The following is a 22,620-nucleotide window of genomic DNA, read 5'->3' on the forward strand; positions in this document are numbered from 1 at the left end:
CTGGGATTAGAGGCGTGAGCCACTGTGCCTGGCCTCCTTCCAGGGTTTCTTTATGCAAATACAGTTAAAAGACAAATTTATGTGTTCTTGTTTTCCACCTTTTCTTAATAAAAGGTAGTATACTATATATATTATTCTGCACTTTTAAACCAGTTCTTAACCAGGATAAACCTTTAAGGGGTTAGTAAACATACTCTCTCAAAGTTTTAAATAACATTTTATATGTATATGTCCTAATTTTCATCATATTTTCAAAGTCATCTAGGACACAAAAAAGGTTAAGAAGCATTCTTTAAAAAAAGAACCATTATTCTAGAAGAGTTTACAAGTTATGTACCAAATACCTAGATTTATTTAATATAATCAACAAGGAACTGTAGTAAAAGATAAGGCTAGAAAAAAACTGCCATATATAGAAAAATTATCTGAATTAATATGCATTTAATGAATTTAATATAATTTTATGCTTTAATTCTTTTATAGTTTGAAATGCTAGGAAGAAGAAACATTTGTGGTTAGTTCATTAAGAGATTACCAAATTAAATATTTATTAGTCCATATTGGAATTTAAGGATAATATTTTATTTCCATAGCCCTCTGTTGTATCAAATATAAGTGAGAAAATTGTTAAAATTTGTTAAAACTTGGGTAAGTGGATTAATCTGAGTTATAGGAAATACTTTGTAGAGGACAGTTTTTTTTTTTACCTAAATAGACATTTTTATGACAAGCTGAAAGCTTGGTTTGGGTTTGTCCCTTGGGAGAAAATTGCATCTTACCCTGAACAATGGAAGTATTGAAGGAATGTTTATTGGATGAGAAAATATGTGTAATATCAAAAAAAGATCTCCTCAGGGATATATTTAGAAATCTGTGGAAACTGATACCTGTGTTCTCAACATGTGGTCTCATTGTACTTTTATATATATTCTCCATGTGCATATTTAACATGATGTTACTGCATTAAAAATTCTCCAGTTATAAATTAAACAAACTTTTGAAAATTAAATGAACATTCAGGCCGGGCGCGGTGGCTCACGCCTGTAATCCTAGCTCTGGGAGGCCGAGGCGGGTGGATCGCTCGAGGTCAGGAGTTCGAGACCAGCCTGAGCAAGAGTGAGACCCCGTCTCTACCAAAAAATAGAAAGAAATTATCCGGCCAACTAAAAATATATATACAAAAAAATTAGCCGGGCATGGTGGCTCATGCCTGTAGTCCCAGCTACTCGGGAGGCTGAGGCAGTAGGATCGCTTAAGCCCAGGAGTCTGAGGTTGCTGTGAGCTAGGCTGATGCCACGGCACTCACTCTAGCCTGGGCAACAAAGTGAGACTCTGTCTCTAAATAAATAAATAAATAAATAAATAAATAAATGAATGAATGAATGAATGAATGAATGAATGAATGAATGAACATTCAGAGGGTCTAAAAGTTTTTATTCCCTGAAAAACTAATACCTATTATCATGTTAATGTCTGTTAAAACATATTGGTGAAATGTTATGCTGACAAAGTTGTTAATTTTCCAATTATTGCCATTTTGGGGTTGCTTTTTCTTTCTTTCTTTCTTTTTTATTTTGGAGGAGAAGGAAAGAGGAGTTTATTAATTTGGTGGCAAATGAGGAGGTTGGCATACTCCTATCTCGAAGTACCAACATCCTGGCATTTTGGGTTTCTTACCAATAGAAATTTATGCTCCTGAATTTATGTCCTGAGAGAAGAATATACTTGCGGGGCTTACATAAAAAAATGAAGCTTTTTAGAAGCATAAGCATTCAAAACAAATACCAGATAGATTAGGTTTCACTTTACTCATTTTTCTAATCTAAACCATTAAAAACAACTTTTCATGTATCTAGACTATGAATAATAAGTTATATTTTATAGCCTGACAGCTTTCTAAGTAAAGCACTCTGATTGATTTTCTGTTGACATCATCAATCCTCACTAGGCTAGTATATAGAAAATCCTTAAATTCACTCCACATTTTGGATATGCCAGTAAATAGGGGAGATTAAAGTATATTTTTACACCTCTTGATTAGAAACAATAATTACTTGCTTAATGATAGTTTATGTCATTGGCCCTAAAAAAGAAAAATACCTATTAATATAATAGGTTCTAATAAATCATGGAGGTATAAAATTCTTTTGTGATAGTGTGAAAGCTTTTATTAGGTTGAAATTTTTGGCTGATTTCATGTTCAGAGCTGTTTGTAGTGAGTCTAATATCACAAACCTGTCAGGAATTTGTTCTGTATAAACTGAAAAACGGACCTTTTTTTTTTTTTTTTTTTTTTTTTGAGACAGAGTCTCGCTTTGTTGCCCTGGCTAGAGTGAGTGCCGTGGCGTCCACCTAGCTCACAGCAACCTCAAACTCCTGGGCTTAAGCTATCCTACTGCCTCAGCCTCCCCAGTAGCTGGGACTACAGGCATGAGCCACTATGCCCGGCTAATTTTTTCTATATAGATTTTTAGCTGTCCAAATCATTTCTTTCTATTTTTGGTAGAGACGGGGGTCTCGCTCTTGCTCAGGCTGGTCTCGAACTCCTGACCTCGAGCGATCCACCCGCCTCGGCCTCCCAGAGTGCTAGGATTACAGGCGTGAGCCACCGCGCCCGGCCAAAAAAAAAAAAAAAACATCTTAATGGGACTACAGGTGGAGCATCCCAAATCTGAAAATCCAAAATGCTCCAAAATCTGAAACTTTCTGAGTACTAACATGATGTTCACAGGAAATGCTCGGTGGAGCATTTTGGATTTCAGATTTATGGATTAGGGAAGCTCAACTGGTGTGATGCAAATATTTCTAAAATCTGAAAAAATCTGAAATCCAAAACACTTCTGGTGCCCAGCAGTTCAGATAAGGGTACTCAATCTGTATGTTTTTTAGGGGAAACACAAACAGTAGGATTCTTCTCTTATTTTGAAATTTAGTCCATGTGAGGATTCATTCTTTTGAAAGAATTTTTAGAAACATGAAGGCATATTGAAGATTGGGAACACCTTCAAGAAATGTTCAGACCATATAATAGGAGGCCTGGGGTCAGGCTGTGGAGCCAGAAGATAATTATTTTTTCCTTAGCTATTACTTTTTGCTCTGTTTTCTTTTTTCTTTCTTCTTCTTTTTTAATCCAGCACTAAGAGTAATAATGTTCTGTTTTCTTAATTGAGGTGTATCTTCGTTTGGGGCTCCCTCATTATACCCTAATCTGTTTCGGTAATCAGGTTAATCTCTGTGTAAAATGGTTTTACTTAGCATTTTCATTCCTTTCTCTAGCAAATACTAGCTGTGGGCTGCCTCTAAAAATGCTGCGGAAGACGCCTATATATACCTGTGGCACATACTTGGTGATGCTGGTGCCACCTCCAGGGGGATCAGGCAGTTCTGCCACCCGCTCTCTTTTTGGTGGAACAAGTGGTTTGTCATCTTTAAAAAGTAAGTGAATTTTACTTGTAGCACTATTCCCAGTTTATCTCAAACTTTGAAATTTAAGGCTTTCCTGTTAATTATTTTAAGCTTACTTTGTTAAATAGTTGTTTGCAATAGCTCTCTGATAACAACAAAAATAATTATCAATAGTTTATAGGCTAGGAGGATTTAAAAATATAATTTTTTGTAGTTACATAATAGTATATTTTTGAAAACTATCATCCTATAAAATTACTAGAAGTAATAGTTCAGCAAAGTTTTAGGGAATAAAATGATCTTTTGCCACATTATTTACTGATGACATGGCAAGAGTTCTACTCACTATGATAGAATTCCAAAGCTATTAAAATAAGTATGTAAAACACCTCCATTTTAGGACACACAAAATGTTAAGCAAAAAAAGTAGAAAAGAAAATAAGTGTAAGAATGTATTACCATTTTTAAATGTACATGTATTTTTATAAGGGGCACACTATAGTAACTCAAGCAGTGGGACTGTGGCTTCAGAGTGGGTACATAGTTAAGTGGATGGAAGTTAAGTTAATAGAATAAAATACAGAACCCAAAAAAGTTTCTTTTCTATTGCCATTTTCTAACTTTATTACCTTAGGGACATCATTTAACCCCTCTAGACTCCGTTTTCCCAATTGTAGAAAATAAAAGGATGATGGCATCTCACATCATTGTTTGATGATCATATGCAATAAAATATGTTAGAATGTTTTCTAAAATACACAAAACAAAATGTTCCTTTTGTATATAGCAACATTTTTTTTTGCTTTCTTTTTTTCCTTGAAATTTGTTTAAGCACATAAAATGTTTTAGAATCAGTTTACTTATTTTAATTTCCCAATATTTTATATTCTGTCCTCTTAAAATTATTTTCTTACAGTAATTCCATTAAAGGGTTTTATTTCATATTTAGATTTTAAAAAAGCATTTCTTACTCTAACCAAAGCCTACAGATATAAATATGATCTCAGCAGTCTAAACAAAATCGTTTATACAATATCAGCTTAATCTTTAGGCCATTTCAAGTAGTTCCATGTGCTCAGAATTTTGATATTCATAACAACTCCAAACTCTTTTGCCTTTAAAATCAAATTGGTTGGATATTTTCTTAATAGCTTGTTTTCTCTAATAGTGCATGTGACCAGAATTTCCCCATAACCCCTAGGGTAGAGTAAATCATGCAAATTTACTATTAGTCTTTTGTAAAAGTTTAAAAAATATATTGAGATATAATTCATATATCATAAAATTCACCCCATTAAATACAATTCAGGCTGGGTGCAGTGTCTTAGTCCTATAATTACAGGGCTTTGGGAGGCAGAGGTGGGAGGATCACTTGAGCCCCCGAGTTTGAGGTTGCACTGAGCTGTGATTGCATGTCTGCACTCCAGCCAGGGCAACAGTGAGACTTTCTCTAAAAAAAGAAAAAAAGTATACAATTCAGTGATTTTTAGCATGTTCATAGAGTTCTGCAGTTGTTACCACTATTTACCTCTCACCCCAGAAAGAAATCCCATACCCATTAGCAGTTGCTCTCCCTGTTTGCTAACCCCTGATATCCACCAGTCTACTTTCTGTTCGATGGATTTACCTATTCTGGACTTTTTATATAAATGGAATTATACACTATATGGCCTTTCATGACTGGCTTTTTTTAGTTACTATAGTGTTTTCAAGGTTATTCTGCGTTGTAGCATGAATCAGTACTTCATTCCTTTTTATAGTTGAATCATATTTCATTATATGAATGATACCCAATTTTGTTTATCCATTCATCAGTTGATGGATGTTTGAGTTGTTTCTACTTTTTGCTATTTTGAATAATGATGCTATGAACATTAGTATATAAGTTTTTATGTTGACATTTTTTCATTTCTCTTGGATGTATATATATCAGAGTAGAGTTGCTGGTCTTATGGAAACTGTATGTTTACCCTTTGGAGGAACTGCCAAACTGTTTTCCAAAGTAGCTCTATCATTTTACATTCTCATCGCCTGTGTATAATGGTTCCAATTTTTCCACATCCTCACCAACATTTGTTATTTTCCATTTTTTGATTATATAGCCATCCTCGTGGATATGAAGTGATAGTACCTCATGGTGGTTTTGATTTGCATTTCCTTAATGACCAATGATGCTGAACATCTTTTTATGTGCTTATTGGCCATTTGTGTATCTTCTTTGGAGGAATATCTGTTCAAATCTTCTGTCCATTTTTAAATTGGGTTATTTGTCTTTTTGTTGACCGTTAGTCTTACTAAACTTTTTTTATAGTCTCCTTGGCATGGCTTTTTCGCTCAATTGAGATTGACCGCATTTGATTAAAGCAGGTTTTCATGGTGTCACTCTTTCATGAGGATATAGCTTACACAGTGATTCTGTTTTAGCCCAGCAAATCAGTAAATGCTTAAATTCCTTCTGTGTCCTGTTCCACATTGGTCACTGGGGGGGCTGCTCAGGAAGTGGAAGAATTGGTACTTGCCTTTAGGAGCTCATAGTCTAGTTGGGAGAAATGATGTAGATGTATGAGTTGAGAAATGATAGATGATGCTGTGTCCCTGCTGGGACCACGTGGAACAGATGTACTTGCTGTGGAATCCAAGAAAGGCTCATTGTGGAGTAGAGTAGAAAGGAGAGACTTGATGAGGTCTTAGAGTTTAAGCTGTGAAAATGGATATTATTTATGTAAGTTGCCAAGTGGAGGAAAGGCATATGTATGGTAAGCACCATAAAAAAGATATTTTGAGAAGATCATTTTGTTGGTGTTCAGGATGGAACAGTAGAAAACAGAGAAGAAAGAGTATAGTTTAGGTCATAACTCAAGACAGGCATGATGAGGATCTAGACTACTAGAGTGGTAGGAATAAGAAAAAGAAAAACTCAAGAGACACAGTGTGGTGTTACACATATTGGAGCTCTATAATTTCCTTCTTTAAAATTTTGTATTAAAAATTGTCAACAGTAATTTTTTTTTTTTTGAGACAGACCCTTGCTCTGTCACCCTGGCTAGAGTATAGTGGCATCATCATAGCTCATTTCAACCTCAAACTCCTGGGCTCAAGTGATCCTCCTGCCTCAGCCTCCCAGAGTGCTAGGATTACAGGCCTGAGCCACCACACCTGGCCTGTAAAGTATTTCTAATTAACGTTGTTACCTTGTGGTGTTAATAATCCCTCTTGCAGATGCCCTTTTGGTAATCTATATAGAAAAAACCTTCATGCAAAACCTGCCATTTTAAAAAGACTCTCAAAAATGTGGTTCAGTATTAAATTTAGGAAGATATTTTGGTGACAGTTTGCTCTCTGTGGTCTTATGCAAGTATTTTCCATCTCATTGTTACTATCACCAACAAAACAACAAAAAAACAACAGCAAAAAAGGGTGCGAGATTTACAAAAGTCTTGTTAAAAGCCTAAAATTTAAACTTTGAAACATAATATTCAGGCTCATTAAACAGCTTAATGTTTGTTTCTTAAGTTCTAGCCTCTAGCTTGGTGTATAATATTTCGGATGGTCAGTTTACAAGTCGTGCGGATCTCATAGATGCTGCAGGAAGCTCACTGGGGCGTGGTGCTCTTGTACCAGGATTGGGTAAGAAATAAATGCACACATTTCCTTGGACAATTTAAAGTTTTAGCAACTTTCTCTTGAAAAATCTTTCCAATTCCCTGTGGCATTCTAGTTCTTTGAAAAGAAAGACTTTTTTATAGTATTCTTTGATTTGGGGAATCAATACAAGAAATTGCCATATGTAAAATTCTTCTAAATAAATTGCTATTGAAGATACTGTCCATTAGGTTGTGTGCTGATGCTTATAACAAATTCTCAAAGCTCATGCCATAAAAAGGTTGATTTCCTGTGAGGAATTGGCATGCTTGTTAGAAAATGAACATTATGTAGCATATTGGATTTTCTCTTTGCCCTGGCTGTTAGGAAGCTTATATCAAAGTTTGGGCTCAGTTACTAGGGCTTTTTATTGTGTGTTAATGTTAACTGGTCCTTTTGTACCTGAGTTTCTAATGTAAGCCACTTAAATCCTTTTTGCAAGTAGGTCATATATAAATCGGTTACTAAGACATACCTATGTTGTGAGATTTATTCCTTCTCATGTAGGAGTTAAGCAAAAGTAAAAATTAAATCCTGGCTTCTTGCTGAGTCTCAGCCTAGTGCTTTGCCAGGTACATCTTTGGGAGTGGGGATGTGGACTGTCAACATTAGAGAAGTGCTGGCCCGTCCGCTCTTTAGCAGTGTTTATGAGAACTATGTATACGGGCAGATGGTGACACGGCAGTTGAGTAAAGTGTGCTTTTTTTGCAGGCGCCTGTTATGATACAGTGAACAACATGCTGTGGACGTGCTCGAATGACTATATTGATCAGTGGTGTAACCCTGGGAACCAAGCCTTCCATTACGTCTGCCAGAGGCTGGGAGTCAGCCACATTATCACTGAGCCCAAAGGTGAGGCGCAGTCATGGTCTGGCAGGAAGAGATTTTCCCCCTGAAATATGAGAGAACATAGCAGCATTAGTAGGTGGGAACATAGACCAACTCCAAAATGTATCACCAGCCTTCCCTCTTTGAACTTAGAAACCCAAAATCCTTTGTTACCTATCACCCTGAAAGATTGGTTCATGATTACGTAAAGAAGTATGTAAATAGAGCTTTTGAGGTGGCCCATAGACTTTTGTAAAGGAAAATTGTTATGTCCCTCCTGAAATGGTCAAAACTTTGGTGTAAAAATTGATTATTTGTATTCAGCATGGATTATATGCTGTTACAGTGTTTTACATTGATAATGACTTCTTTGTATATAAGCTTATAGTTAGGAGAATTACCAGTGAAGGGCCTTTGTATTTCTTAATGTTAGATGAACATTGTTAATATTAAGTTAATATTAAATTAATTAAAATCTTGTCTTTAAAGCCAATTATGTTGATGTGGAGGAGTGAATCACTCAGCAAGTCCTCTCCCCATAAAGCAATACTAAAACAGACAAAATTAACAAAAACAACTATTTGCAGGTTTGGGAAATTGGCCAAAGGCATACACCAAATTGAGAATGGTTATTGCTAAAAAAAACACTGAACTTTGGGGAAGAAGTGGGAGTCTGTGGTGTTCCTAGCTGGAGCTGTGCCTATCCTCGGCTTCAAGCTTGGTCAGCACAGTAGTTTTCCCAGGGTGGGGCAGATTGTGAAAAGCAGCATCTTTGCTGCCAGAAGGGACTGACTTGATTGGGCACAGAGCATGGAAAGACCTCATGCCCAACAGCATTGTCAGTTACCGTGGTTATCTTGGTGGCAAACAAATGGAGCAGACCTGTGGTTTAGCTGGCCTGAGACATGGCCCTGGTAGGGCAAGCAGTGGACCAGCAGACTAGCTAGAAGTTTACCAGTGAGGTCTGGATAGTGAGAAAGCTCTGGGCAACCTTGATAAACTCTCCACACACCGCACAGAAGAGGCCTGTTCACATGTCTCTGGCTACACATGGGCCTGTATACATATGCAAAGATGTGAGAGGGCCCAAACAGAAAGTAAAAACTAGGGCAGAGTTCAAAAGTACCTAAACTTTGGTGTGCTTCCCCCAAAACACACAGATCCATCCAGGGTGTAAGTGTTACTGCTCAAGGTGTTTGAGCACAGCCTCTGACTAATCATTGGTTGACAACACTAAGGAATACAGACAGGGGTGACCAGGTGGCCCTAGGAAGCCAGGTTTAGACATAGAAACAAGAATAATAAAAATAAATGAAAGAAAGGAACAGGATTTGAAAAAATAAACTGAGCAGAGAAATCAGTAACCACACAATGCAGGGGACACTGGGTGTTGAATTGATGAAGTCAGATGAAGACCTTAAAGCAGCCATTATACATATGTTTAAAGAACTAAAGGAATGCAAGTTTTTTTTTGTTTTTTGAGACAGAGTCTCGCTTTGTTGCCCGGGCTAGAGTGAGTGCCATGGCTTCCGCCTAGCTCACAGCAACCTCAAACTCCTGGGCTTCAGCAATCCTACTGCCTCAGCCTCCCGGGTAGCTGGGACTACAGGCATGGGCCACCATGCCCGGCTAATTTTTTCTATATATATTTTAGTTGGCCAGATGATTTCTTTCTATTTTTAGTAGAGATGGGGTCTCGCTCTTGCTCAGGCTGGTCTCGAACTCCTGACCTCAAGTCATCCGCCCGCCTCAGCCTCCCAGAGGGCTAGGATTACAGGCGTGAGCCACCGCGCCCAGCCCAGGAATCCAAGTTTTAAAGATTAAAGGAAAGTATGATGACTATGACTAAACAAATAGAGAATTTCAGTAAAGAAAGAATTTTAAAAAACAAAGAACCAAATGGAAATTGTGGATTTGAAAAGCATAATAACTGAAAAGAAAATGTCAGTAGAGTGGCTCAACAGCAGATTTGAGATGGTGGAAGAAATGATCAGCAAACATGGCACATAGATTGATAGAGTTAACCTACCTGAAGAACAGAAAAGGGCACTTGAGGAGTACTGGTCAGGCATTTGTAGAATGTCCTTCCATTTGACTTCATCTGATTTTTTACTCATGATTAAACTGAGGTTATGGATTTTGGGAAATACCACAGAAGTGATGTCTGCTTCACATTATATTATATTCCAGGGTACATAATATCAACATGACTTATGACTAGTGACCTTAAAATTGATCACTTGGGGCCAGTCACAGGGAGGCTGAGGTGGGAAGATTGCTTAAGGCCAGGAGTTAAGAAGGTGCTTGTCAACCATCACAGGTTTAATTGATGGATGTCTAGGCTGTCATGACTAAATGAGATTAAAATGTTGAGGTACTGTGGGAAGAGAGATTTATGGACAGGGGGATTCTACCATGGAGTACCCATAGAAGATGGAGAGATTTTACTAGAATGGTTACCAGCAGGAGCTGTGGGCTGAGATTGCCTGAAATCAAATCCCAGCTCTACTACTTCTTAGCTGTGTGACCTGGAGCAAGTTATTTAACCCCTCTGACACTCTTGGTTTATTGCCCTGCAAAGCAGGTTTAGAACCGTGTTGTAGAGTAATGCCTGGAAAGCATTTACCCATTGTTCAGCATGTAGAAGGATCTCAGTAAGTGGTAGCCACTGTGTTCTAAACAAATGAACTCCCCATGTTTTCACCCCAGCACCAGTGGCAGGGAGAAGGGTTCTTCAGCAGCAGCAAAAGAGATTGTAGCCAAGATATTCTCTCCTAGTGTATATGCACCTGTTGTAAGTCAGAGGTCTGTTCCTCCAGGACCACCCATAGAGACGTCTTTCCTCACTGAGTTTCCTTTTCATCTTCTAGAAGAGGCTATAACCACGAATGAGGTTATAAACCAGTTATTGCACCATGTTGGTGCGATGTGCATACACCAACTCAATCTTCTTGCTACCAACCCCAATCTTCCAATCACAAGTGTCTTGGGCAAGCAGCATCCGATTGAAGCACACCATCTTAGCAGTATTTGTGACATTATGGAGAAGGCCATGGTTAACGGAGATACCTGTATTATACGCTGCATTCTCGTTGTCTTTCAGGTAAGTACACTGTTTTGAGATAAATAAGATGACGGAGAAAAAGAAATATAAACCTCAGCTTTGGCCAGTAATTTTTACAAGAAAAATTTAATGACATTCCTGTTTTGCATCTTACCACCTTCTAGTCCTGTAATTAGTATTATCATATTCATTGCACTGCAGATAATGGAGTATTACTATACGTAGCTCATTGCAATTAATATATGCAAAATATTTATTATAATTATACCATTATACATACACTAGAAGAGATTGTGGTTAAAAAATCCATCTGGTTATTTGTCCACTGAATATCTACCATGTACTTTTCTCACAGGGATAATTTTATCCCCAGCAGAATTAGCATTTTCAGATATACTCCTTATGTTTCTGTAGGTGGTGTTTAAATTTTTCTTCAGCCCACAAACTGAAAGGAATCGAGACATCATTCGACGGTCAGGATTGCTTCTTTGGCAGTTGTTGATGGCACCAAAAGATCAGATTTGCCCTGAAATTCAGAAGGAAGTCTGCCTTGCCATCAGGTGAGCAGCAAGTGATTTTGGTAGTGCTCTCTGCAAAATGATTCTCCTTCAAAGCGTGGGAATCTTTCTGCAAGCTGGTGGCGTAGATGTCTTTCACCCCATCCCGCAGTCCTCATGCCTTGGGGATGATTTAATTGGAGTGGGCTTTGGAGCCCCACCCTCAGAGGACCAAAGCCAGCCGTGTACCTACATTTCCTCATCTCACCTTTTGGATCTTAAAAAAAACAAAAACAAAACCCCTTTAAAGGGATATTTTGATTGCTTGCAAGCTGATCTTCTCATTTGGGAGAGAGTGTGGCAGGTGGTTAAGAACCAGGTTTTGGTAATAGGCAGACCTGAGTTCCAGTCTTTGCCACTTCCTAGCCGTGACCTTGGTTTGAGGCTTTCATTTCCTCAGCTGTGAGAAGGGTGTAAAAATAGCACCTATGTGGGTTTGTGAGGTTTGCCCAAGGTAAGGCCTGATGCAAAGCGAGTGTTCAACACTGTTAGCCTTTATCAATCTGCTAAAACCGTCTTAGACACGAGGTCATTTTCAATTTATTATCCGTTTTTTTTTTAGTTCAATGAACTTTTATCCAGGAACATAACCTTAATGTGACCAAGTATAATTTAGTGACCAAGAGAGAACTGAGTGGTTAGTCTGAAAGAACCACGTGATGGGGGTGAGCATAGATGACACAGAATTACTTTTCCTTCCACAGTAGAGTATGCTTTGGCTCTCTTTCTGTTGAGCATTAAGGTAATGATTAAAATCTGGTGCCATGAGGCAACTTCTAAGGGCCTGGGTGTATTGACTATCTTGATTGTGGTGATGGTTTCATAGGTATATACATATATCAGACTTATCAAATTGTGTAAGTTAAATATGTGCACTTTATTGTATGTCAAACCTCAAAAAATAAAAAGAAAAAAATTCTGATAGTCTTTTCAATACTATTCTTCCTGCCCTTTTGGTAAAGCTGAGAATTAGAAATTCCTTCTCTCAAGTGAATTTGGGGGGCACAATCTATTTATATATAGGCTTGACAACATTGACTTTTTTCATAGCTTGCCAGTTCGCTTTAACCAGTTCTGCATGTAGCCCCAAATAAGTTATCACTCTGGTAATTCTAAGAGGAGGAGGAGAGGGGTGCCGTTTACCATGGAAGTGATTGGACTGGATCATGACAGTGAATTTAGGTTCCAATGCCTTTTTAGTGATAAAACTTACTTCAGCGTTCTATGTAATCAAACTGGCATCTTTAATAACATTTAAATATTTAGAGTTTGGATTTTCTAGAACATTGGCTTAAAAACTTTTTGACTTTCCTTTCATTTCAGCTCTGGTTTAAATATCTTGTACCCAGGTGAAACTGAAATCAATAACTTACTTAAGCTGGTCTTAACAGAAGGTGAGAGTTATCCTTTAATTATTCTTGAACAACCATCCTTTTTTGTCCTTAATGAAACAACTGGATAGTAAGATAATTGATACTTTTTTTCTTCATATCTGTTAACATATTTTTAAAATGTATCTGCATATATGCCAACACTTAAATCAGATTGAAAGCAGAAGCTATGGATTTTATGAATCTTTAAGCTTCATAAAACTCTGTCTCCGTTGCTTACCATAATGTATGGGACTATAGATGTTTAACAGATGTTTTAAAATAATGAATTCTTGGTGATTTCTAAGCCAGTTTTTTCCCACACATTAGAGCCTAACTTTTTAAGTTAAACAACAGCAAAAGGTACTGTGTTAAAGACAGTCTGCATTTAAAAGCAACATTAATTTAAGGATTTAGAAGTCACACTTTATATCAAGAAGGTAATTACACTTGGATTGGGTTAAAAAAGTCCGATTGGTTATAAAGTAGTTTTTGCTGCTGCAGTTTGTGTAAGTCCAATTCCCTATGCCTGCCCTTAGATTGTCAACAATCTACTTGATTAAAAACTATTTTGGCTGGGCCTGGTGGCTCATGCCTATAATTACAACACTTTGGGAGATCAAGGCAGGAGGATTGCTTGAGGCCAAGAGTTCAAGACCAGCCTGGGCAAAACAGTGACACCGCCCCCCCATCTCTTAAAAAAAAAAATAATAGGAAAAATTAGCCTGGCATGGTTGCACACGCCTGTAGTCCCAGCGACTCAGGGCTGAGGCAGGAGAATTGTGTGAGCGCAGGAGTTCGAGACTGCAGTGAATTGTGATCAGGGCCCTTCATTCCAACCTGGGTGGCACAGCAAGACCATGTCTCTTAAAAAAAAAAAAAAAAACCTGCAAACAAAAAGAACATCAATTTTCTTTCCTTTTTTTTTTTTTTGGAGACAGAATCTCACTCTGTTGCCCCGGGTAGAGTGCAGTGGCATCATCGTAGCTCATTGCAACCCCGAACTCCTGGGCTCAAGCAATCCTTGTGACTCTCCCCTGAGTAGCTGGGACTACAGGTGCGCGCCACAACACCTGCTAATTTTTTCTATTTTTAGTCTCGCTCTTGCTCAAGCTGGTCTCGAACTTCTCAGCTCAAATAATCCTCCCACCTCAGCCTCCCAGAGTGTTAGGATTGCAGGTGTGAGCCACCACGCCCAGCCAGCATCAGTTTTCTAAGTGCCTTATCTGGGTAGTTTATGGACCTTTGTTCTGTGTTAGGAGAGAGAAACAGCGGACTCTCGCAGCTGCGGGATGTGATCCTAACCAACTTAGCCGAACAGCTTCAAAACAACCGATTTGGCAGCGATGAGGATGATCATTACAGGTGACACTAGTTATATTATTCATGCCTAGCCTTTTCTTTGTATTCTTCTAAGTCATTAATTTCCGTTTAGATGTGTTTCATCAACTTCAGTATCCTGTGATAGCTAATATGATCATTAGCATGCCAAACCTAAAGCATGGACCAATTGAAAGATAATAAATTCCACAGTTGCCCTCAGAACTGATAATAGCACATTTCAGTTTTATCACTAGAGTAATCTGGATCTGGGGAAAGGGTCCTTAGCAGAAACAAGGGATGGAACTTATTCGAGAGATCTTGACTCAGGTGCGGTCCACATTGCTCGTCTGCGAGAGAGGCTGAGGGTGTGTGTTAGAGCTGGTGAGGGTGAGGAAGGTGTTGGTTTTCTATGTCATTTATAAAATACTTTGGCTAGGTGCTTGGGTGCCATTTGGTTTCTATAAGTTTGATTTAGATAATATACCTAGTTGTTAGCATCATTACTAAGATGATTTGCTTGCAGAACCAATTAATTTTGTACCTTCTGTGTGTCATCTCATACCAATTGTGTAAACTTTATCCTTTTATGAATAAACCATCAATATTTTATTGTTACATTTTTCCTGCATTTTAAAGACTAAATGATGAACTTTTACACTACATTCTGAAGATTGTTGTACGAGAATCCTGTATCTTAATCACCAAGTGCCAAACTGTCTCTAAAGATGATTTTCAAAAGCTCCTTTCAACTGTGCCTGTAAGTAATAATGTGTTTAATGCAAGCAAAATTATATCAAGTGCCCCTATTTTCATTTTCCTATATTGAGAGGTGTGTTATACACACATACGTACACACTCACTTTACAAAGACAGACTTAATTTATGAAAGTCAATGTGTAACGGCTCATCCTAGAACTGTAAAACTAGACAAATCCACTTGAAATACCTTTTCCAAAGACTTATTCCTCTTGCTTAGGCTTGATGTAATAAATTTTCCAAATTTGGGTGTCTTTGTTTTATCTAGTGAGGGTTTTTTTCCTCCCTATTAATTTTTAATTTAGCGTTGTTTTCCAACCCATCAGTGTTTTACAGAAAATGATAGGAACTAAAAGATTCTTTTAAGGGCTTAAGTGGTCTTCTGTAATGGAGATGCATGTGAGAGGGAGGGGGAAAGAAGTATTAAGAGGCAGAAATTCAAGTAAGTATTCTGAGTGATTAGGGAGGATTGTGTAGCAGAAGGCAGAAAGTTATAGCAAATGTGTGAATGTACATATTGAAAGCCATGTGGAAATAAGTCGCCTGAGAAACTAACTTGGTCTGTTTTCTGTACTTTCTCTTTTTGTTTCCTTTGTCAAAATCTTTTAAAAACGTGAGGATTACATGCTCGCTCTTTCAGTAGGTTTAGATCATTTAAATGCCCTTATTTGTATTAAAGGCTGCATCCTCCTGCCTGCGCTATCTGATGGCAGTTCAGAATCACCTTCTCAGTAACACTATTTTGATTAAACCTGATGAGAATGATGACAGTGACAACTCCTTGCAGGGAGAGACATTGAAGGTACAGGTAAACACCAAGCTTTATTTTAACGATGCTTTCTATCCAGTGTGTAAAACAGCTTAATTGGCTAAATTTCTGTGTATTATGATGTCAGAATTCGCCTGTGGCTTATATTCTTGTGAGAGGTAACATCAGGCTACTCATTCTATAGATTTTTGTCATTGCACAGTGATTACCATATTTGTGACACTCTCATAATGTGTCATCCATGTGCTCCTGTCAATCCTTTTGAGCCTTTGTTTATTTCCATCTTTTAAGAACTGTAAAATATGGCACTTACAAGTGATCTCATATGCACCTGAAAGTTTTATATATATATAAACACATATATATATCTATAAATAAATCTGGGAGCATAGCATTTTAAATAATTTTGACATTTTGGATGGTTTATCATATTCTCTTGATTCTAATAACTTTAAAAAGGTGATAATTTTCTCTCGATCTTCGTATTGAATAATTTAATTTCTAAACCTGTAGTTCATTTCATTTTCTGTAATTATTTTTAAGTCAGCTTCTGTGTAAACTCAATAATTTGTTCCCACATGATAATTTATAGCAGTCCAAAGATTTTTTTATAGCTGTGGTTGTTATAATTTTGACAGATGCTCAAGGCTGGTGTTTGTATTGTTCTTCAGAATTTGATCTTTGTGGGAGAATTTGAGAAATCAATAAGAACTTTATTCTTCCTTAAAATGTTGACTTAAACACGCTGAAAAATTAACCAAGGAAGCCATAAAAGCTATTACAGTTTGCTCATTTCTTACTCCTTTGTGTACATACACAACGATTTAAATCATTTGATAGTTCATATTTATGAGTTTACCTCATTACATAATCAGTTTTTAAACAGGAAGACATGCATAAACTTTTAATTTAAGTTGTTGATACTATTCACTAAACTTCTCTTGCCTTAGGTGAGGATATCAGTAAAAAGGGACAATAACATCTTCCTTGTAACACAGGTTGCTGTGAGGATTAGCGACAAGCCCTGCAAATACCTGGCACTTTGCTGCCTCATGGTGCGGGGTCAGTAGGTGATCGCTCATGTCATTAGGATGACTCTTAAACCATGATTCAGCTTGTGGAGTCAATTCAGAGTTCCTTTTCTCTTAATGATAGAAAATATTAATATCTTAATAATACTAAAAAAGCAGAAAAGTCCAACAATGAAAAGCAGTTTTTTTCTATTTGAAGGTTAAATGTTATAAATTCTTAATTAAACCCTAGAGAGAAATATAAAGACTCTTAATAAAGGCTTAGTTGTCTAGTATTTCTGGGGAAAAAATAAAAAAACACATAAGTGTCACCTAAAGGGTTAGCTTGGTTGTATTTTTTTAATAGAAAATAATTGTAAACTAAACATTTCTATGACGTTAACTAGTGTTTCTTAACACATTATTTAGTATTTGTACTCCCATGAACTCTCTAACAGTTATTTTTATTGTTTAACAGCCTGTAACTGCCTGCTACTTTAATTGATTTTTTTAACTTGCCTGATTTTAAGTGTAATGGGTTTAAGACATTAAGTAAAAGGTCACTTGTACTGTTTCAGAATGTTGTGTTTCTGTCTCATTTTATTCACCGCCTATACATGCGCCTTTTACTGTTCTGTTTTTCTCTTTAGCTATCCTCATACCACCCAAGGCAATCTTCCACCTGGACAGTTTCTGGGCTGGCCACCAAGAGCTCTCTTGTGCTGGATGGGATGGGAGCTAGGCCTTTTCTCCTAGGGACTCAGTGTGCTCCCTGTGAAATGCTGCATATTTCTGTCAGCACCCAGACCTTGGCCTCCCAAGTCAAATTGCTACTTGCCATCCTAGCAGAATTTACTGCTTTGGGCTTATTCTGGCCACCTCATTGTTTCATTTGGAAATGCATCATTGAATATGCCATTTCATGTTGTCATTGTGAGCGTATGTTCCTCACAAAGCTTAAAAATAATATTATGCTATTTTCTACCTAGGAGCTAAAAGTCAGTATTTTGGCTCTTGCCACCCAAATCCTGACTGGATGTGATGAAGTGTTGGAAATGCTACAGCAGGTCACAACTGCCCTCATAAATAGTGACATAGCAGACCGTGAGCAGAGGTGAGGAAATGGATTGCGGACTATGACCTGCTGTCCTTCAGGAAGAAAAATTTGCTTATGAAAGTGAGATCTTGTTAGAACAGAACATAGAGGGATTGATTTAATAGAGAGGGATTGTTGTGAGAATAGGTTGAAATGGCAAGTGTTTCAAAGCCAAGTGCAGTCGAACTCTTTAATGTGCTTTGAGGTGAGACTGGGCCAGCAGCCATCAAGGTTGTGGAGGACAGCCTCCTCGCTGACATTTGGGACTTCTGCCACCACTCGCAAACTGGCCTCTCCTTTAATTCTTGAGCTTAGCACCACATGTACTTAGTTTCCTCATGATAAATACTTAGTGATATAGACAGTCGACTGCTTCACAAAAGATGACACTGGCATGTTATCTCAAGATTTTACTGTAATTTTACTCCTCCAAATACATGTGTGACCTACATAGAGGGTAAACTTCTCTTTCATGGTAATAAAGCCCTTTTGCAGCCCTTCACATTGAAATTTCTGCTGTGGTTTGCTTTTAGAGATGAGTTGCATGCTGTGGTTTTTTTGACGATTTGAGCGTTAGAGATGTTCATCTAAAACAATCCTGCAGTGTAGTCTTTGCTTCAGTAACACTGTTTTCATGGCTTTGGTTCTTGCTCACTCCCAGAGAGTAGATGAGAGGTTGGGATTGAGAACAATATAATCCAGACAGGCACAGCACTGGGGCTTAGTGGCACGTGGTGCAGTCCAGTGGGATAGCCTGGCAGACGTGATGTCTGCTTCTGATTCCAACTCCAGTGTCCTAAGGAGCCTAGGGAATTTACATAACCCATTTCTTTCTGCATACCTTAATGCTTCTAGCAGAGGACAGGGATATTAAGAATGTGATTTTAGGCCGGGCACAGCAGCTCACGCCTGTAATCCCAGCACTCTGGGAGGCCGAGGTGGGGGGATCATTTGAGCTCAGGGGTTCGAGACCAGCCTGAGCAAGAGCGAGACCCCGTCTTTACTAAAAATAGAAAGAAATTAGCTGGACAACTAAAAGTATATAGAAAAAATTAGCCGGGCATGGTGGCGCGTGCCTGTAGTCCCAGCTACTTGGGAGGCTGAGGCAGAAGGATCCCTTGAGGCCAGGAGTTTGAGATTGCTGAGCTAGGCTGACGCCACAACACTCTAGCCCAGGCAACAGAGTGAGACTCTGTATCAAAAAAAAAAAAAAAAAAGAATGTGATTTTAAAGACAACTTGAAAATTTATCTGCTTAGGTTGGTCAAAATCATAGAGACAGAAAGTAGAATGGTGGTTACTAGAGGCTGAGGGGAAGTGGGGAATGGGGAGTTATTGTTTGATAGGTGTAGTTTTGGTTTTACAAGATGAAAAGAGTTATGGAGGTGGATGGTTGCAGAACATTATTTAACACTGAAACATACACTTAAAAATGGTTAAGATGGCATGGTGGCTCACACCTGTAATCCTAGCATCTTGGAAGGCTGAGGCAGAAGGATTGCTTAAGGCCAGGAGTTCAAGACCAGCCTGGGCAGCATAGACAGACCCTGTTTCTACAAAAAAATAGAAAAATTAGCCAGGTGTGATGGTGCACACCTGTAGTCCCAGCTACTCAGGAGGCTGAGGCAGGAGGATCACTTGAGCCCAGGAATTTGAGGTTGCTGTGAGCTAGGCTGAGGCCATGGCACTATAGCCCGGGTGACAGAGTGAGACTCTGTCTCAAAAAAAAAAATAGAAAAGAAAGAAAGAAAGAAAAAGTTAAGATGGTAAATTTTATGTTTATTTTAATACAATAAAAAGAATCAGGGGAAAAAAGCCTATCAGCCTCTGTATGTCCCAGATGAGCCCTAGTTTCTCCAGGCCAGGTGGGGATTGCACAGCGACCGGAGCTGAATCAGGGTCGTAGCCATTTATTTCCTCCTCTTCACAGTCAGTGCAGCACAGTGACCAGGGCCCTACGGGCAAGTGCAAGGGAACTTTACAGCAGTGACTACCTAGAGTAGCCACTGGCATTTTAGAACCCATTTGTAAAGTGCTTTGAAGGAACTATGAAATGCACCATGTAAACCTTTTTTGGCAAAAGTGACATATTGAAGGTTAAATCCAATAAGAGCTTTCTGTTCTTCCCCTCTCCCTCAGTGGTAGAAGGTGGGAAATTTGTGAACTGAATTGCTGTAACTGTAAGTGCTTAACTAGTTTAAGGAGATACAGTTTAAGAGAATCTGTCCGCTAAAGATGATGTTAGTTGCTGCTTCACATGATCGGGCATTGCTTAGGCTGTGTGTTTTCTTGAACTTTTTGTAGGTTAAAAGGCTTGGAACAAGTTACTAAGGCTACTATGCTTGGTCACCTTCTTCCAGTGTTACTGACCTCCCTGATGCATCCAAATTTACAGACTTTGATCATGGCCGATGCCCTGATGCCTCAGCTAGTGCAGCTGGTACTCTATACCAGCCAGGTATGATCCTTGGTGAGCCAAAGCAAACTGCCTTTTGGCCAACCGACTTCACAGTGAGGCTGTTTGCTTTCACTGACGGCAGAATAAACATAACCCTGTCTTTCAGAAACCAAGGGAAATAATGATGGAATGAAGAGAAATCTCATATCATAGAAATAAACTAGAATATTAAGGAAAACATTTTGTTTGTTTGACTGAATTACTTACTGCAGTCTTTTAGCAAGTGTTCATTGCTGATCAGCTGTAAAAATGCTAATATACAATGCTGCTAAAAACCTACCATTATATTTCATCTCTGAAGTCCTTGCCAGCTAAAGTAACTAATATATTTAATAAATGATCCTTACTAAGAGATGCCCTAGGGAATGAATGAATGAATAATGTGTTCCAATCCAGCATTAAGTAAAATAATGTTAACTGGCATTTCTTAGTGAAGGAGGGCAGACCAGGATTGTAAAAAGGTGATGCAAGTGATAATTGTAAGCTTGACTCTCGTACCATCCAGATAACTGACAGTAAGCACTGTAAAACCTGATGATGGTTTTGTATTTCAGACGGCTTTGCTGCTTAAAACCCAGTGTCCAGTTTTTGCTGAGTTGGGCTGTTCCCCATGTGGTCCCTCCGACCAGAAGTGCAGGCTGTTCCCCGATGAGAGGTAACCGATGCCGCTTCTTGCAGGAGCCCTTTTCTTTGCTTCTGGTGAAAGCCTGATACTCCTTTTACAACAGCGATTTTTAGCAAGGATTATCTGACTGGGAAAAGAAAAAAACTTCAGGATCAAAATTTTAGATAACTATAGAATTGCTTTGTAGATTTATAGGAATTGGCTAGAATAAATTTCCCCATGGATCAAGAGATTAGTTCAAAACTGACCTGAAATTCTCATACACTAATGGTGGGTATGTAAAATATTACGACTTTGGCAAGCCGTTTGGCAGTTTCTTAAAAAGTTAAACATACACATACTATATGACCCAGCTATTCTACTTTTAAGTTAAATACTTAAAAGTATTTTAAGGTAAGAGAAAAGAAAGCACAGGTTACAAAGACGTGTATGTTAAGGTTCATAACAGCTTTAGGTAGAATAGCCCAAAACTGAAAATAATCCAAACGTCCATCAACAGGTGAATGGAGAAATAAATTGTCGTGTATCCAAACATGGACTCCTAATCTGCAATAAAAAGGAATGATAGCTATTGTTATATGCACAACATGGGTGAATGTCAAAATGCTTATGCTGATTGAAAGAAACCAAGTCCCTTTAGGTCACGTACTATGTGATTCCGTTTATATAAAACTGTAAAGATTGCTTCTCAGCCTTTTGGCTAAGATCAAGTGTAAAACTCTAGAAAATGCAAACTAATCTCTAGTGACAGACAGCAAATAAATGATTGCCTGGGGGAGGAATGAAGGGATTACAGAGAGGAAGAAGGAAACTTCACAGGTGTATACAAATGTCCAAATTTACTGTTAATAAGTTGTATGCTTTAAATATGTGCAAATTGCTATATGTCAATTATGTTTCATTAAAGCTGTCTTTTTAAAAAACTGATCAGAAAGGAAGGATTTCCTGGGTTTCTCTAAAGCAGTGTGCTGTTCAGCTGAACCTTTTGCGGCGATGAAACTTGCGTCTGTGCTGCCCAGTGCTGTCAGCCATGGCCACGGATTGCTACTGAGCGCTTGCAATATGGCTACTGAGGCACTGAGTTTTAAATTTTAGTTTATTTAAATTCAATTTAATTTAAATGGCCACATATGCCTACTGTATTGGACAGTGCAGCTCTACAGCTCAACCTGCAGAGCTGAAAGGGTAAGAGAGTTCCACAGCAGCTAAGTTTTATGTCTTAGGAGTTTGTATTCCACAACCTCAGGCCCCGTGAAGTCCTTGAGAGTTCAGTTATAGTAGGTAAGGGAACCTTAGAAGGCACCTTCCTTTAGTAAACATTTACAGTGAAAAGTAGTTAATGTAGCCTCGTGGAGGTTTTAACAACTGGCATGTAAATATCAACAAATGGACATTTTACAGGGCACTAATGCTGTGGGATTTGGGCTGTGGCCAGTCTCAAAGGGCCTTTACTGTATCTCTATCTTCCTGGCAATCATTTAGGCTCCCCCTTGAAAAAAGAGGCGAAAAATACAAATATAGTATCTAACAATAAAAAAGAAGAAACACCTTTAAATATAGGAATTTTTTGATGTTTCTGATTGCCTATGGATATCAAGCATTCAAAAGCCACAATGTTGTCATACTGCATGCTGTGGAAAACTAAAGAGCAATTTCTTAACCTCTGGTATTTTGTGTTTACGTTATTTTTTCTTTCCTTGCTGCTAAGCTAAATCCCT

The 22,620-nt window shown here is 38.2% G+C and overlaps 1 protein-coding gene across 1 annotated transcript in view; it reads left to right on the top strand.

The window, feature by feature from the left end:
- The window catches only part of HECTD4 (HECT domain E3 ubiquitin protein ligase 4), a 159,619-nt gene that overhangs the window by 61,834 nt on the left and 75,165 nt on the right, over positions 1-22,620 (top strand). The window contains 12 exon segments of the mRNA XM_045534796.1: positions 3,277-3,435; positions 6,919-7,032; positions 7,759-7,899; positions 10,746-10,978; positions 11,354-11,499; positions 12,820-12,890; positions 14,126-14,231; positions 14,826-14,946; positions 15,625-15,753; positions 17,714-17,838; positions 20,124-20,277; positions 20,832-20,932. Coding sequence (XP_045390752.1) covers positions 3,277-3,435; positions 6,919-7,032; positions 7,759-7,899; positions 10,746-10,978; positions 11,354-11,499; positions 12,820-12,890; positions 14,126-14,231; positions 14,826-14,946; positions 15,625-15,753; positions 17,714-17,838; positions 20,124-20,277; positions 20,832-20,932 — 1,600 coding nt within the window.

Source organism: Lemur catta, chromosome 21 (genome assembly GCF_020740605.2).
Source record: "Lemur catta isolate mLemCat1 chromosome 21, mLemCat1.pri, whole genome shotgun sequence".
Taxonomy (NCBI): domain Eukaryota; kingdom Metazoa; phylum Chordata; class Mammalia; order Primates; family Lemuridae; genus Lemur; species Lemur catta.